Genomic DNA, 16,376 nt, shown 5'->3' on the forward strand with positions numbered 1-16,376 from the left:
ACGCCATTGTGTAGGTACGTACTGTGCTAATCTCTTACTCATGACATAAAAATAAAATTCGATTACTTTTTCCTATAAAATTTATATTTTAACCGATTTTAAAATAAATAAGGACTTTTACATTTATTTTTTACTTAAGTTTATATTTTTGGTCTTGCTTTGCTTAAACTTCATCAGCCGCGAAATCTTCGTTATCTGGAGATGTAGTAGTGTTGGAGATTGGTGTGTTTTCGATAGCGTCCGCGGAAAGCTCAACTCCTGTTTCCCGAAGCAGTGACATCAGCAAAGCTAAAGATGCCGCCAACTAAAAAAAATTAGTTTATGTGCTGAGGCAACAAGAGTCAGCGACCCTTCTTTTGGATTACATTACCAAGTTTTTACTTGTAATGTAATCCAGTTTGAGCACTTTAAACATTTTGCTCAAGGATATTGAAGTATAAAATATTTTCGAATTTATCAGCAAAGTTTTATTATTTTTGCACGGTATTCGTTTAATATTCCCAAATGCCTCGTGCGAACACGAATCATGTGCGTAATTCGCCAATGTTTCGGGTTTTAGCTAACTACAATACAATTTATGAAGATATTGACATTTTACACCTAAGAGGGTGTGAGAAATTATTTCAGAAATCCGGAAGACTTTATATAGCAGTAGTAACAATATCTTTTTATTTGAGAAATGAAGTTGTAGTTTGTTTCGTCGTTTGATCGATGTCCTCAATTGACTTCTATTTCGTAGGTTTGTATATTGAACAATGTGATCTGCTTTGGCTTTGTATATTGACTAAGTGTTTTCTTTTTTATAATTAATGTGTATATGTGTAGCTGTACGATTGCTTATAAATAAATAATGATTTTAAAGTTTCTAACAAAGAAAGTATCGCTGTAACCTAAATAAAAACAAAAGCTAAACAAACTATGCTATGAAGATCTCGATTCATTTAGTGACTTATCACGTCCCATTGGTTTTGGGACGGCATTCTTCATACCTGCAGATTATTTTCTCGTCTTAATAATTGATCCGTTAAAAGTGCTTCTTGGGCAGCTTCAGAATATCGACCCGCCCGAGCGTGTCTTGCAGCGTTATTTATCCTAATGAGTGCATCTTCAGGGTCAAGGGATACTGCTTTGGAGTAGGCAGCATCTGCTCTTGGATCATCAAGACGCTCTAACGATATAGCAATAAGGAGAACCTATAAACATTATTTTATTTTTATTATTTGAAGGTGAATGAACACTATTAAAATTATTGTATATTCAAGCTTATGGTTGGTATATCGAAAACGTGTCGGAAACAGAAGTCTGTTGTAGTTGTTTTGTGTTTTAAATAATTTATTTAAATGATCACTTCAAAGTAGAGACTTAGCAGATACTAATTTTTTGACACGCGGGAGACATGTAGCGTAAAGTCTCGTTTTGGGAACTTATCTTCAGGATTCTTAAGACAATAAACAATAAAATCAGATAACACAACAAATTTGTTGGCCCCGAGACTTTGTTAGTTCAGAAGTATATTCAACAAAGGGAAATATTTTGACGAAAGTAAAGCGACTTTAATAATATTTTTATTGCCAGTTCTTCTCTTCTGTTATACGCCCTTCATTTGAGAACTGGCAGTTAATGTATAATGAGAAGCATTCAATGTATATTTCTTTTTTTGACGTTCATTAGTGTACATTATGTTACCTACATGAATTAATGATTTTTGAGTTTGATTAAAATTGAATAAAATAATAATATGGGCAAAAGATTACAGTGTATGGCTGTGATGGTTGCAATGCAGCAGCAGCAGCAAGTCTATTAAATGCCGACGCTGGTCGCTTGCATATTAGAAGCACTAGTCCAAGATCGTGAGCAGCTCGAGCACTAAGCGGAGCTGCCCAAACTGCCCGTTGAAGGCACGTTAATGCCTGGAATGTAGGTTAAATTATCAAATAAATAAAATTATTTTGTGGGGAATAAAACGTGAGAGGAAACAATCACGCGTTCCGCCGACTATCCGTTTGACCAATCACAATCAAACAAAACTCGCCAACCGCACGGTTTGAGCACCCTTCTTCCTTAACAGCGCAGAAATGCAGAATTGATTTTATTAAGACATAGATGCAGAATTTATTTTATTCAGACATAGATGCTAACCGCAATATATTTCTTTTTGGACAACAGTGCCAGTCCCAGATCGGTGTGAGCTGCCACACATGTAGGATGAGCAGTTAAGGCAGCTTTTAATCTTGCTAAGGACGCATCGACATCCTTATGTTGCAACATCATAGCAGCCAATGCCAGAGCGGCTGCGTGTTGCGTTGGTTGCTGAGAAAGTGCTTCACCAAGTAATTGAAACGCTCGTCGTGGATCCCCACAACGCAGTCGCAATGCTCCGGCTGCAGCTAGCGTATCAGCTCCGCATGCGTTTAACCTGCAAGACATGTGGTAAATTGTTTATTTATTTTTTGGTCACTTAACAGAAGTTACTCATAAAAAAGTAAAAATATTGCTTACAAAAACAAAGTAAAAAAAGTACATATTTTATTAAGAAATACAAATACAATATATTAGTTAAAGTATTCAAATAAAAAAATGTCACTACAGACTAAATTGTTGCAGTAACATAGATAGAAACATAAATTGACTAAATAAACCTGATTGAAACACAGAAGTGTTTCGTACCGAAGTACGAAACGTCTTCTGTGTTTTACGTGTGTACTTCGGTACACCTAGTTGCAATCAAATAGTTTCCTTTATGTTCCTTCTATGTTATGCAAGAAGTTTAGCGTCTTGAATGATTGAATCAAATGTTTAAAAAATATGTTTGGAGTAAAATGCTTAAGTAGGTAACTATTAAATTACAATAGACTAAACAAGACGAATCTCTCGTCGTGTTTCATTATCTTACGCTAAGACGTCATCGTAGACCGCTAAAGCATCATCTTCATTGCCATTTTCTTTAAGCAGCTTTGCCAGAAGAGCACCAGCTCGTTCTCCTCCTCCGGCCTGCACAGAGGCCTTCGCCCATTCTATACCATGACTTACGTCGTCAAGATTTTCTGCACACATCGCTGTAAAATATTATTCGTGCGATTCAGAAAAATTTCGTCGATCTTCAAGTTGTGATCTAACAAATATAGTTGCTTTTATTACAACATTGCTAAAGATGTTAGAGGTATGCTTAAAAAATAATACACCATCAATGTTTACTAATACGAGTGCAAAATTTAAGAAAGGATTATTAATACCTAAACCAGAATAAATTTCAGGGTCTGGATGTTTTGATAATTTATCCGCTTCTAAAAACACATCACGGGCAAGCTGGTAGCGTCCTTGTCGATAACTGCAACAATAAATTTCACACTAATTTTCGAAACGTAGTTATTTAATAGGAATTAAAATAATTAAGTCTATGATGGGTATTAAAAAAATCTTGTCAGCTGTAAATACAATTTTAGGCCCCTATAGCAGATCCTTTTTGATTTTAACAGATATATTATATTTGGCGGCCACAGTCAATTAGACCCATTAAGTATATACTTACGTATTTATACTAATACCAGTAGCAATATATTATTATTACAAGTACATAGTCGGTACGTATTCCATTCAACTCAATAGGGTTGAATTTGAGTAGAATTACGACTAAAAGTAAAGTCCTATTGTCATCAAAATATATTATTAGCGTCTTCAGAATGAACTAGCCGACAAAAATTTTTATTTTGACGTTAATGTGTTCTCGTACTTTAATAAAAATAGAATAATATTAATACTTGATTTTTTTACTTACAGACAGTTAGCGACTTGTTTTAAAGCTTCAGGATCTTGAGGTTGTATCTTTATAGAAATATGAAATTTATCCAGAGCTTCTTGAAGTCGGCCCGTTTCAGAATAGATTAAAGCCTGCCACAGAAAATGCCTCAAACAAATTAATCAAGTCCCAAGTGGTCATCGCATGACCTGACAGGGCATGACAACATTTCTGTTTGCTTCACTGATCAGTTTTAAGTACCGATCTTTTGTATTTAAAAAAATATTCGGCAAACTTGTTTACAATATCATGCAGCTGACCAGAGAAAATTACGTGCTCGTATGTACTTCTTGAAAATATCAAATATTTAGTAATGATAACTATTTAGAAGACTTACCTTTACATAATGTGCAAATCTATGTGAATTAAATGCATTTTTTTGCAAGTTGTCAGCCAGTTCCAAGCATTTATCGTATTCTCCTCTGACATACCGTGTATGCAAAAGCCAATTACGAGAACCCCGCGTACAATCTAAAAGTATTTCAAATTAAGATTTAAAAAATATTTATATATTCTATCTCTTTTGAAAAGTATAATAAAACCCTATGCTAGTTAGTAGTAAGTAGTTAGTTGCAATTAAACACTGGAAGACAAAAATTATATATTTTCACACCATAACTGGATATATGTATAATTGTATATATGTATCTACTCAATACTTACCTTCACTAGTAAGAAAGTTTTCAGTAAAGTGTTTTTTCATATTATTTATCATATAAATGATTGACGTAGCTATCGTTAATAATATTTTATTGTTTTTTCATTTATAATATTTTAAGCTGGAAATATTACCATGGTTACCTGAACCTTAAACAAAATGACTTCTGAACTTCTTCTAAATATCACTTGTTAGTTTTATTACAGGGAATATAAAACTAGATTGTAATAATATATTCATTATATATTAAAAAAATAGATACTTCAACCAAATAGGTCTGCTATTATGACTAAAAGTATATCGAAATCTCGGAAATAAAAATTGTTGTGGGCAATACTAGGAAAATCGGATTAAGTGTTTTTGATACTGTTTCATTTTTGTCTTTAGTAGTATTGAACATAAAGCATATTTGTTTTTTGTATGAAAAGTGTTATTAAACATCGGGTTATTAATATAGAAAAATACATCATGAATAATAAATCTATATACATCCCACTGCAGGACACAAGCCATCTCTAACGAGTGAGAGTGAGTGGGATTATTTCGCCGTATACTAGCACTGGAAACCCCTAAAAAGTCACAACTAAGTACCAAAGAGAAATATCAAAACCACTCAGTCTAACTTAATTATAATCAAAGTTCGATGACTTTGATCTACACCTTCTCATTTTACGATAACATGTCTCGGTTGAATTCGTATTGGCTTTTTCGACATGTTAAAAAAACAGTAACATTTCAAGAAGATAATCACAAAATTTCAACAACAGTTGATTGATCTCGTACTTTGAATTGACGGCTGTCACTTGATATTGCCATTGGAATCTCATCAGAGACCAGAGTCTGTGGCATGGGTTTACAAAACGATGATATAGTCAAAATTGTGATAATACCATAATCATAAACATAAAAAAAAACTTGACTTCAGGACTTAATTTTAAACTACTTAAATTTAAAAAAACATTCCATTATTAAGGGGCTGCAATAATAATAATTTAAAATCATGGAAGATATGGCACGTTTAGCAGTTGTAGAGCAAAGTGTTAAAAATGTAAATAAATTTCGAAAAATCTTATACGAACTACTACAAAATATTAATCATATTTTAGACCACCCTAATAATAGTAGGCATTTAAAAATAGAAGTCGTGGAAAATATTCGTGTTTTTAAAGAGTTAAACGATTATCTTTTATATGTTGGTTTCCGTTGGGTAAGTTTTATAAAAATCTAGTAAATGTAGTGACTATCATTATACTATTTTTTTACATGACATATTCTAATTAAGTACTATTATAAAATCTTAAAAAATACAAGAACGTGTGCTTGGTAACCATCAAACCCTTTTACAAACTACTGTTGCGAAATTATAATTGGTTTCTTAATAATACAATTCGTAAATAATATGATTTAAATTTTTAGATACATGATTTTCTCATTTACAGGAACAAAATAAATTAATCTACCCTATAGATAAAACCATTGATAAACTGAGGATGGCTAAGTCAGCTATTGAAAGGAAAATGAGTTTGTGCGTTGACTCAAAAACTTTATCAAAAATTGAAAAAGTTCCTATAAAAAAATACAAATTGACTCCTATTAATGTTCTGGTATATACTTTGAATTAAATTTACATTAATGTCCTTCAAAATAGCTTGCTATTTATATATGTCCCATATTAAATATTTTTCTAATGCTATGAATACAGTGGTACCTTGTACCACATACAAGTTTAATTTGTTCCATAATGATCGCTTGTATCTTAATGCAATTTTCCCTATTAAAATAAATTGTCATGCCATTAATCTGTTCCAAAAACAACCTCAGCTTTTGTTAATTTTTTTGAATAAGAAAATGACTTCACACTAATTCAATAAACATCATCTCCTTTTGATTGTTGGTTATATAAATAAATATGACAAACTACAAAAATCTAAAAACTCTACCCCAAGTTATGAAAAATGTTTCAAATCAAGGCAAACAACGAAATTGACAGGTCTGGTCATTATAGCTCAGTTGGTTGTATCTCAAGACACCTGTATTTTAGGGCACTGGTATATGGAGGTACCACTGTTTTAATAAATTTTAATTATACTTGCATCTGTTGCACTAGACTTTATTCATGAGAAAAATTTGAGTCCATTTTTATCTTAAAATTTTATTCATCTTAACCAGAGTACCTATTAGGATATAAAATATATATAATCATATAGTTCAACTAAAACTATTCATGACTGGGGTCCTTACTTGACTTGAGGTTTCTTGTACAATGTTGATAAAAATAATAACAAAAGTGTTACTTACAGATGACAACCAATAAACTATTACTAACAATACAGATATTATTCAATAGGGTTTTGGACTATGAGGATGAAGAATTACAACAAGCTGCAAGGAATGAGATACCAATGGTTACACTAGAATTAAGAGCATTGAAAAGAATGAGAGAAATTCAGAAAAAAATTAAAACAGGTATTTAATTTTATAGGTATTTATATATGTATCTCAAAAAAAATATGTGGCGACCACAATGCCACTCAATACACAGTGTCCTCCATATTATTACATAACAAATGCAAATAATATTTAAAATAAAGCAATAACTAGACCTGTCATTCTGCACCTCTACTATTAATAATTTTTGTTTAATACAATTACTGTTTATAACTGTTTGACTGCAATTGAATCAAAAGTTATTGAATAAATAGTCTTACCAATTAGTCACAGAGTCTATGTACAGGTAACCTACGAGTAAATATAAATTGCAGGTGATACAAAAGAAGAAGAGCTATCATATGACATTGCATTGTTAATGGAGCTAATAGGATGGTTCAAACACAAATACTTTTCATGGGTAGATTCACCGCAATGTGAGACATGTGGGGGACCTACAAAATTTTATCACAGCACTACTTTAACAACTGCGACAGAAACATGCAATGCTGAGGTACAATTATTTTGGTCTCATTTTATTGGTGGCTAGTTTTATTTAAAAAAAAATTTTTTTTTTTTTTAATTTTTTTCAAAGGCCGGCAACGCACTCGCGAGCCCTCTGGCATTAAGAGTGTCCATGGGCGGTTGTATCATTTAACATCAGGTGAGGCTCCTGCCCGTTTGCCCCCTGTTCTATAAAAAAAAAGTACGATTAATTTATACCAACATGGAACTAAGCCGCTGAGATAGTAAAAGTCTATTATGTTTTAGGTCTACAGTTGCGCGCATTGTGGAAATTATACAAAATTTCCGCGGTATAATGATATACGCGCGTTAATGCGTACGCGTCGTGGTAGATGCGGCGAATGGGCGAATTGTTTTGCTATGTTCTGCCGAGCACTTGGTTATGACACACGCTACATCTATGATTCTACTGATCATGTCTGGTGTGAGGTATGTTTAATATCGCGTATTATTTGTACAAAATATTGCAGGAATTTAAAAGTATGTTTTAAGAAAAGTATTTTTTACTAAATAAAAATTGATTTAACTTCGGCCCACATAAAAATATTATCTGAATGAATTGTATGAGTTTGATACATTTTGCCTTTTCAGGTATATGATTATGTATCAAAGAACTGGTTGCATGTTGACCCTTGCGAAGGGGCATTGGACACTCCGCTGATGTATGACCATGGCTGGGGTAAAAAGCTAACTTATGTGATAGCTGTCTCTTGTAACGATGTCCAGGACGTTACTTGGCGTTATACAACTAAACATAAGGAGGTATGGGCAACTAAAACTCAATGTTAATAAAAAGTATATATTTTTTATAGCAGGTACATACTTACAGTTAAAATTTCATACATATTATGTTTATTAGTAGGTAATTCCAAAAAGCCCATATTTAAAAAAAGTCTCGTATTTTAAAGGTTCTTTTGCGTCGAAATCAATGCACAGAACAAGAATTAATATCAACGTTGCTAACTCTACGTGAACATAGACTAGCACAGGTTTCACCTGCAAGGCGGAAGTGGCTAACTACTCGTACTATACATGAACTTGCACAGATGATGTTGGAGAGGTGATAAAAATACCTTTTTTAATCATTTGAACTAAAATGATATTACGATAGAATGTGGTGATTTTGTTAGTATGCTGACATTTTTATCATAACAAATTGAATTTAAGAATAGTGTGAACAAGGTACCTTATAACATCTTTTAGCGGGCAACACTGCGTTTAACTGTCAAAATTTAATTTGAAAGTATTGCGACATTTCGCTCGAATCGCCTACGATTTTTTTTATTGGAGCGGTAGTTGAATAGTACCTATAACTTTTTTAGAAAACCAAGTGATTACGAATCCCGAGGACGGATATCCGGCTCTAAAGAATGGAAAACGCAACGTGGTGAAATAGGTTCTCAATTTGGGCATGGCTTTGAATTTGACCAACCAGGGGAAGTCAGTATACAATATTACTGTAGCCCGGATAAGTACCACATTAGTAGAAATGGAGAGCAACTATCAACATTAGATGGATGGGGCTCAGGGGTGTATAAAGGAGAACATATCTTTCGAAATGTGGAAAAAGACTGGCGGCAGGTTTATATAGCAAGAGAAGGTTCTTATTATTTCTTAATTATGGTAAAAATATATGATTTTGCTCGTCATATAATTTTTTTTTAGTTGGCTATATGTTCTATAATTAAAATATAGGCATACTTGACGAAACGTTCGTTTGGATTTTCATAGCATATAGTTTTTTTTGGGTTTATCAACTACTATTTGACGATATGAAAAAAAAGGTGGTATTCAGAAAAATATATAAAACATAGCTATACAGATTGATCTTATAAATAACACATAAATTTTAATTAATATATAAAAATCCATACTTAAAAATATTGATTTTTATCTGTCAGTCGTAGAATGCTTGTACATAATTTTGGCCAGAGTTTAATTTCGTTGAATACTTTGAGATTAATATATAATACTGATGGAAATCCATAAAAACTTGACGATTGCTTACTTTTTTATAAGTATGGTCCATTATAGGGACTGGTGCGACGCCATCTTTCCTAGAGGAAAGTGTTACCCGATTCTTGAAATTATTAACGTTTAAAAATTTAAAAGCCAATACTGAACAAATCTATAAACAACAACCTGTACAGATTTATAGTCTGTAGTTACTTATAAATATCCGGAAATAGTTTTTAATATCCCGCTAAATACTTCATTTTGTTTTTAGAAGGAGAAATATCTGGAAAGGTATCTTGGAAATTATCCGTAAAAGATGGTTTGATATTTACGTCACTTACCGTTCGAGTAACTTCTGCTATTTTTGAAAACGGCAGCATTAAATGGCACGTGCAATTTGATGACAATAATCCAATTGTTACAGATTTCAATGGTTATTATTTTTTATATTTGCAGTAATGTGTTGTATTAGGTTTATGTTCTTTCTTAAGTGCATTATTTTATATATTGTAGCTTTATAAATTATAATACTTTGTACACTGTACAATCTTATTTAGTTTATTTTATTAATTATATTACAATAACGTTATTGTTTTTAGAAACTACTACAGAATTTAGCAACCAATTTAAAAGGGTTATAATAACTGCACATCTTAGTGGCGGACAAGGGAATGTATCCTGGCAACATTCACAACTCTTCAGACAATCACTGGACTCAAAATCTCCTACCTTTGAAGTAAATGCAAACATAAAATCAAATTGAAATTGAATAATTCTGCTGCAGTATATATAATTTGTTTGTATAAAGTTTTTTTTATAATAATAAATATGTTGCTTATTATGCTTGTAAGATAGATTAAATTTAGCTCCATACGAAATTCCAACTGTATCACCTCGACGTCCGCCTTCCACAACTGCGCGTTTTTCTAGGCAGTTTTTGCCGCGCACCACCACTTTGTGGAACCAGCTGCCAACTGAAGTTTTTCCGAACCAATTCGACTTAGGGTCCTTCAAGAAAAGAGCGTACCAATTCTCAAAGGGCCGGCAACGCACTCGCGAGCCCTCTGGCATCGAGAGTGTCCATGGGTGGCTTTATCACTTAACATCAGGTGAGCCTCCTGCCCGTTTGTCCCCTGTTCTAATTCTAAAAAAAATACATATTTTAATAAGAATAATTTACATAGTGAAAGAAATAAACGCCTATTGTACTATACATTTTTAACTTTCTAGTTTTACGTACAATACGTAGTATTTAGATTGCCTTCAACGTGAATATGTGGTAAAGATAACTTAAAAGATAAACTTTAATAAAAACAAAAATATGTGTGCGTGTAACCGTGTTTACCCGCGATTGAAGTAAAACTTCTTTGGCGTTGACGGCATATATCACTGATATGATTAAATAATAAATTTGATATTATAATTTAACTATATTAATTATTCATGTGTTTTACAAAGATTATTCAAATAGAAGGAAGGTTACATCGGCACATGTCAATATAACCTTCTTATTGAATATTATAGAATGTCGCAATCGTCAGAAAATTTATTATTAATTTACTTATTTTAAAGTAATAAATGAATGAAAATGAAGTATATTTAGAGATTTTCAATAAACTGCAATTTAAAATAGTTGTGTCAACAGTTTTTTTGAACTGTTGAATTTTTCTTTATTTACTTTGCTGTTCCTTTATACAACATTGTTATTTTTATATAAAATAGACCAGATTATTATAGGATAATTAATTTACTTCTTCCAAAATTGTCACAAATTATATGGGTTTTCATTTTAAATATAAATATACTAATAATAACATAATTACAAGAATCAGTTTCAAATAAAACGAGAAAATGCTATCCTAAATAAATACTACCAAGAAACTGACTTAAATCGGGTCAAATAACTCACCACTAGATGGCGCTGACAGACCTATAAAACGAGGTAGAATATAGATGTTATTTTTAAATTGCGGAAACTACACAGTAAGCGTTACTTCCGTCAGAAAAATATAATGCCTCCTATCTCATTTTCTCCCACGTTAAATCTTATGAATTTAAGAGTGTGTCTGAGTCTCTTTTTACTGTCGCTTTTTCCGTTGCATCTGGTTTGAAATCACAACGATTCTAAAGAAGTCTCACTTCGAAAACGGTTTGATTAAATAAAGTACCTTTACACCAGTAGTTCTAATTCGTCGATTCAACAATATGGTTAAAATAAGAAATGACATATTTAATTTTAATACCAATTAAGGGTACAACAGCAAGACTTCTGTATTCCTATTTTTCGGAGCTCGTCACTATTTAGTTTATAGTAATGTCTAGTGCCAATGGACTTTGTATCCGGCTAATAAAAAAAAAAAATAGTAATGTCTATGCTTATAGCGTGCGGTGCAAAAGCAGTGTCCATAATATTAATATTTGACGTCTGACAGTTTGTACTTATTCAAATTTGTAAAATTAACGTTAAATTAAATCCACGCTAACTGAAAAATCAAAATATTGTGAGTTGTGATAAATGCTACAGTATGTCGGACATCGAAGAAGAGAATATGATGACATTTCGTACCGGAATTGGGGTTTGTTTAGCATTTGTTATTTTTTGTAGTAGTAAAATTATTGTTTATTTAGTAAACTTTACCCAAATATTTTAATTTGTAGTTTTCTCTATCACCTATGTTTGTTATTTTAACGTATACTGCTATTACATTTAAGGAAATATCAGTAGGTGGATTTAGCAGAAACTCAAACTCACAAATGATGTCAATGAACAATGTTGACATCAATTCCAATCGCTACAAGCTGGATCTTCCACAAACCGATGTCCGGAGTATGTACCGTGAACGAGCAATATCTCCATTTTCTTTAAGAAGTGATGTTGGACCGCCTCGATTTCATCCTGGACAATATGCGAGTTCTCATAGATCTCATTTTGATGGCAGGAGTAGATCTCCAATGTCGATCCGTAGTGTTGGTAAGTAAATTGTTAATAATATATTATTACACATTTTAAATCTGAATTACCAGCCACCTCCTGCAATGTTTAAGAAAAAAAAATTTTTTTTTCAGATACAACAAGAACTGTTATTGACATAACAAATGCTCTTAAGTTTGAATCATTTAATACACATGAACTACAGATTATTAAAGAAATAGTTTGCCGGAAATTAAAACTAAAACTTAGAAGAAGGTATGAAAAGAATAGACATAAGTCTATGGTATTCAAAAGTAACCGAAGTAATATAGTTAGACACATTAGAAGTATGAAATGTTTAGACAGAGATAGTAGTGAATCGCCTATAAGTAGCAATGAAGATGATGAACACAGGTTACTTAAAAATAAGTCAGTTCTTAAAGAACCACATATAAGTCAAGTAAACAAATCTTTAATCATAAATTCAATCAATAATAAAGATCAATACATAAACCATACAATTGCTTTAAAAAAAAATATATTTTCAATTAATCAAAAAGAGACTAACAATTTTGCTGAAGTAGCCAAGCCAGACTCCACTCAAACATGCAATGAAGGGCAAAAATGCAATGAAGGGCGAACATTAAAAGATTGTTTTCCAAGTGAATATATGTTTCCATCTCAAAGGTTCAATAATACAACAGAAATTGAAAATAATTCTAAAGATACACCTAAATTGACAGTAAGCCAAGAAAGTCTTAGCAGTGAAAATGAAGAAATATTTTCCGACAGTGAAAATAGAAAACGAACCTTTAATCATCAAGTCAATAACTCTCCTAAGAGAATAAAACTTGCAAATAGTGTTACAAATTCTAAATTAAATTCTTTAAAAGATGCTTTTAAAAAACCTTTGGTACCTAAACTAAAAGACACTAGTAATACAAAAGAAATTGTTAATTCTAAGATAGTTCCACCCACAATTCTGGTGAAAAACATAAATGAAGTACCTGGAGGTATTCAAAATAATATGTATGAATGTGAGGAATCAAAATTAGCTGAAGTTTCTTTGAAATCTAGTTTTTCAAAGCGAAAGTTATTCACACAGAAAGTAGATTTTTTAAACTCTAAAGAAATATCTGCTGCAGCTGGACCAAGTCCCCAAACCAAAATTGACAATAAAGAACGGAATAAAACTAGGAAACTAGTAACAACACAGTCATGTCTAAATAGAAATGTTTCTGATGAGGAGGACAATGTAATGGATTTAATTCACAAAATAGTACCTGCTGAAGAAATATATGCAACATCCAGTAAAACAAATACCGTCACAGATGACAAATTTGATAGTGATGTTAGTGATACATTTACTGATGAAACACTCAATGGCACAGTTTTTGAACAGACCAATATTGACAAGGATAAAAATGGTAAATTGGCGAGCTCATCGAAATCAAAAGATCGTAGAGTTCCAAGACAGAATATTCTTTCTCAGAATTCAAGATCTTCTAAGACTGTCTTTCAAAGTAAGTACTGTTTTATGCTCAAAAATAATCTGATTGTGAGTTTTATTGCTTATACATATAACCAGAATAACTGGATTCAATTCACTAATAATGTAATAATTTTCCATTGACTTAATTTATCAGGAAAATACTTTTATTACATTTTAAATAAACACAATTACATAACATCAAGTCACATTTTTTTTGTCACTTGTGAAAAGAAATAGTTGTCTATTGCATAAGTCTTTCTGACTGAATGATAAATAAATTATTTTTCACTCATTTCAGTTGTTTTGTGTGACAAACAAAACCAGCTTAAGGAATAAATCTTTTAAGGATGTAAAACTATAATGTGATACTATGATTCTTTGCTTAGAGATAAGCAATCATGGTTTTCTGGTTTGTGTTGTTGCTTTAAATTTTTTGTACAATTTAAAATTTCAGGTTCAAATTATATGAAAACCTTCTGGGAAACTGATATAGAAAGTGAAATGGAATCTGAAAATATACCTGTCTGGAAAATAGCACGACCCACTGCAAACAGAGGTAAGTTTAAGTTAACAATTTTATGAGCAATTTATCACATTTCTATAACATGAACTAGTTGATTGGCGTGGCAAGCTGAAACAAAATTTATTTAATGTTAGTAGGTACAAAAGACCATGTATCCAGTTTTAGCACTTAGTACACTTTACGATGATGTGTTTACACCAAATTGATATTTTAAGTTATCATGTCAATGCAAATAACCTCATGTATTCATTTCTATATAAATAGTTAAGATCATGTAAAAAATTTTTTATATGAATAACATACCTAGTAAAATAAAATCAAAAATGTTACAGTATGCACTATGTATAGTTCATTGAATCCAAATTTGTTCATAATAAATTTAAACATATGGAATAAAATATAGTCTAGTATAATGAAGACTGTCTCTTACAGATCACTTTGAAGATGTTACCTTATCAACTTTAAATACTACGGACCAAGTAGGTAAAAATAGAACAAAAATATTAACTGTGCAAGATTTAAAAAACAAAATCGCTAATTCTAAGAAAAGATTGAATACTGCAACTGAAATTCAGCAGCCATTTGATCAAGAACAAACTATAAAAAATGTGATTCCAAAAGTTGTTAGTGAAAACATAAATAATCAAATCCAGTTTGTGCCTGAAAAGCCCGCCATAGAAAAGGAGAAAACTATTGCTTCAAGTAATGAAAATCAGAAGCCAAATACATCAGAAAATTCAAACATTCAACAAAGTAAAATGATAAGAAGGCCCATCAAAAAATATTCTGAGTATGTGAAAACTGAAGCGAAAAAAAATAAATCAAAAGAAAGTAGCAAGACCTCAAAAGATGCCAAAGCCGCGGTTACTAATAGCTCACTTGATACCAGCGATAATTTAAATATATCAAGTAGGACGAGATCCAAACGAAGTGAAAGTGACGAAAGAAAAATATCAAACGAAAATAGTTTTGAACTTAGTGACGATATTCACAATATTACTTTAAAAAGCTTAAGACCGAGAAAAAATAAAATTAAAAACGACACGTTTTGAAATAGTTACTAAAATAAGTTATCATGCCGTCAACGCTAGCCGATTTGCTAGATGAAATGCTATACTCAATCGACGACATATGCTTTTTTGCAAAGAGATTTGTAATCCTTGCAGTAATTGGTCGAAGATAAGCCTAACAACTGAAATGAGAAACCACAAAATATGCCCATAAAAGTATGTAACTGGGCCTCGTTGTAGGGTAACTAAATGATTTTAATAAATCTAAAAATAATATTTTAGTTGAACTATTATTTATGTTATTAATTATTTCTATTTTTTATCTATCATAAGCCTAAGCCTCTACCAGTATTTTTCTATAGTGCATGCATGCATTTGTGAATTGTAAACTAAAAATTAATTAAATTTTTAATGAAAAAATAAAAAAAAATGTTATGTATTCTTTTCCTAAGTTTTGTATTTTTAGTTTCATCATGGAGAGTAGGTATAGAGTAGAATAATTGTATTAGATAAATTACACAATTGGTAAAAATAATATATAAATTGTGAATTGCGATAGTTTTTTTTTTATTTTACCCTTTAAAGTGTTTTTAATATGTGGATGACACCTATGATTGATAAAAAAAGTTAGTCTTAATATGAGTACTGATAATTTATTATACCTAATCATTTTAATTTAAAAAATTAAATATCTCTATCCCACTGAAAACCACCTTTAACCACGTTTCACAAGCCACTTACAAAGTTTGATAGTGTTTATGGCCATCTGCGAAAAACGAAAGGTAAAAATATCTGAACGAAAACGACTAATGCTCAAATTAGTATAGCGCATTCGAGATGCAGTTTTTATTATGTACAATACACACGTATGTTTTTGTCTGACAATATTTTTTTAGTAGATACTCGAACTTTGGAAATAAAGTTTCTCTTTTAAAAACTTAAAAGATGTACAGTAGTAATGAGAAGGTGCATTAGAATCCCAAACTGAGATTTTGTGTCATAGGCAGCGAGACTTTGATTTGAAAAACTTCTGATTATAGGTATTTGAAGTAATAAATATTATAAAATAAATAAAATA

General features: G+C 31.4%; 3 protein-coding genes across 3 annotated transcripts; 2 read left to right on the plus strand and 1 right to left on the minus strand.

Moving 5' to 3' along the window:
• Positions 1–92: 92 nt before the first annotated feature.
• On the minus strand, positions 93–4,556 carry LOC110991829 (Bardet-Biedl syndrome 4 protein homolog). Its single transcript, XM_022257358.2, has 9 exons — positions 4,460–4,556; positions 4,134–4,267; positions 3,776–3,888; positions 3,234–3,328; positions 2,894–3,056; positions 2,140–2,416; positions 1,755–1,910; positions 990–1,193; positions 93–304 (listed from the first exon to the last, which is right to left on the minus strand). The coding sequence occupies exons 1-9, from the start codon at positions 4,509–4,511 to the stop codon at positions 164–166; spliced, it is 1,335 nt and encodes a 444-aa protein (XP_022113050.2). The 5' UTR covers positions 4,512–4,556; the 3' UTR covers positions 93–163.
• Positions 4,557–5,144: 588 nt separating this feature from the next.
• On the plus strand, positions 5,145–10,287 carry LOC110991693 (peptide-N(4)-(N-acetyl-beta-glucosaminyl)asparagine amidase). The gene is made up of 10 exons (XM_022257165.2): positions 5,145–5,661; positions 5,894–6,058; positions 6,755–6,920; positions 7,217–7,395; positions 7,653–7,835; positions 7,998–8,168; positions 8,315–8,466; positions 8,729–9,006; positions 9,634–9,795; positions 9,962–10,287. The coding sequence occupies exons 1-10, from the start codon at positions 5,455–5,457 to the stop codon at positions 10,123–10,125; spliced, it is 1,827 nt and encodes a 608-aa protein (XP_022112857.2). The 5' UTR covers positions 5,145–5,454; the 3' UTR covers positions 10,126–10,287.
• Positions 10,288–11,702: 1,415 nt separating this feature from the next.
• LOC110992030 (putative uncharacterized protein DDB_G0282133) lies at positions 11,703–15,854 on the plus strand. The gene is made up of 5 exons (XM_022257679.2): positions 11,703–11,938; positions 12,075–12,333; positions 12,429–13,796; positions 14,220–14,321; positions 14,721–15,854. The coding sequence occupies exons 1-5, from the start codon at positions 11,888–11,890 to the stop codon at positions 15,338–15,340; spliced, it is 2,400 nt and encodes a 799-aa protein (XP_022113371.2). The 5' UTR covers positions 11,703–11,887; the 3' UTR covers positions 15,341–15,854.
• Positions 15,855–16,376: the final 522 nt, after the last annotated feature.

This window comes from Pieris rapae, chromosome 3, assembly GCF_905147795.1.
Source record: "Pieris rapae chromosome 3, ilPieRapa1.1, whole genome shotgun sequence".
Taxonomy (NCBI): domain Eukaryota; kingdom Metazoa; phylum Arthropoda; class Insecta; order Lepidoptera; family Pieridae; genus Pieris; species Pieris rapae.

Excerpts from the sequence above, each read along its gene's own strand:
- LOC110991829 (XM_022257358.2), bottom strand. The coding sequence starts at position 4,511 with ATGATAAATAATATGAAAAAACACTTTACTGAAAACTTTCTTACTAGT. Across the intron at positions 3,889-4,133 it reads GATTTGCACATTATGTAAAG|GCTTTAATCTATTCTGAAAC; the intron begins GTAAGTCTTCTA and ends TTTCTGTGGCAG. Across the intron at positions 1,911-2,139 it reads CCAAAAAGAAATATATTGCG|GCATTAACGTGCCTTCAACG; the intron begins GTTAGCATCTAT and ends CCTACATTCCAG.
- LOC110991693 (XM_022257165.2), top strand. The coding sequence starts at position 5,455 with ATGGAAGATATGGCACGTTTAGCAGTTGTAGAGCAAAGTGTTAAAAAT. Across the intron at positions 5,662-5,893 it reads TATATGTTGGTTTCCGTTGG|GAACAAAATAAATTAATCTA; the intron begins GTAAGTTTTATA and ends TCTCATTTACAG. Across the intron at positions 6,059-6,754 it reads TGACTCCTATTAATGTTCTG|ATGACAACCAATAAACTATT; the intron begins GTATATACTTTG and ends TGTTACTTACAG.
- LOC110992030 (XM_022257679.2), top strand. The coding sequence starts at position 11,888 with ATGTCGGACATCGAAGAAGAGAATATGATGACATTTCGTACCGGAATT. Across the intron at positions 11,939-12,074 it reads CATTTCGTACCGGAATTGGG|GAAATATCAGTAGGTGGATT; the intron begins GTTTGTTTAGCA and ends ATTACATTTAAG. Across the intron at positions 14,322-14,720 it reads ACGACCCACTGCAAACAGAG|ATCACTTTGAAGATGTTACC; the intron begins GTAAGTTTAAGT and ends TGTCTCTTACAG.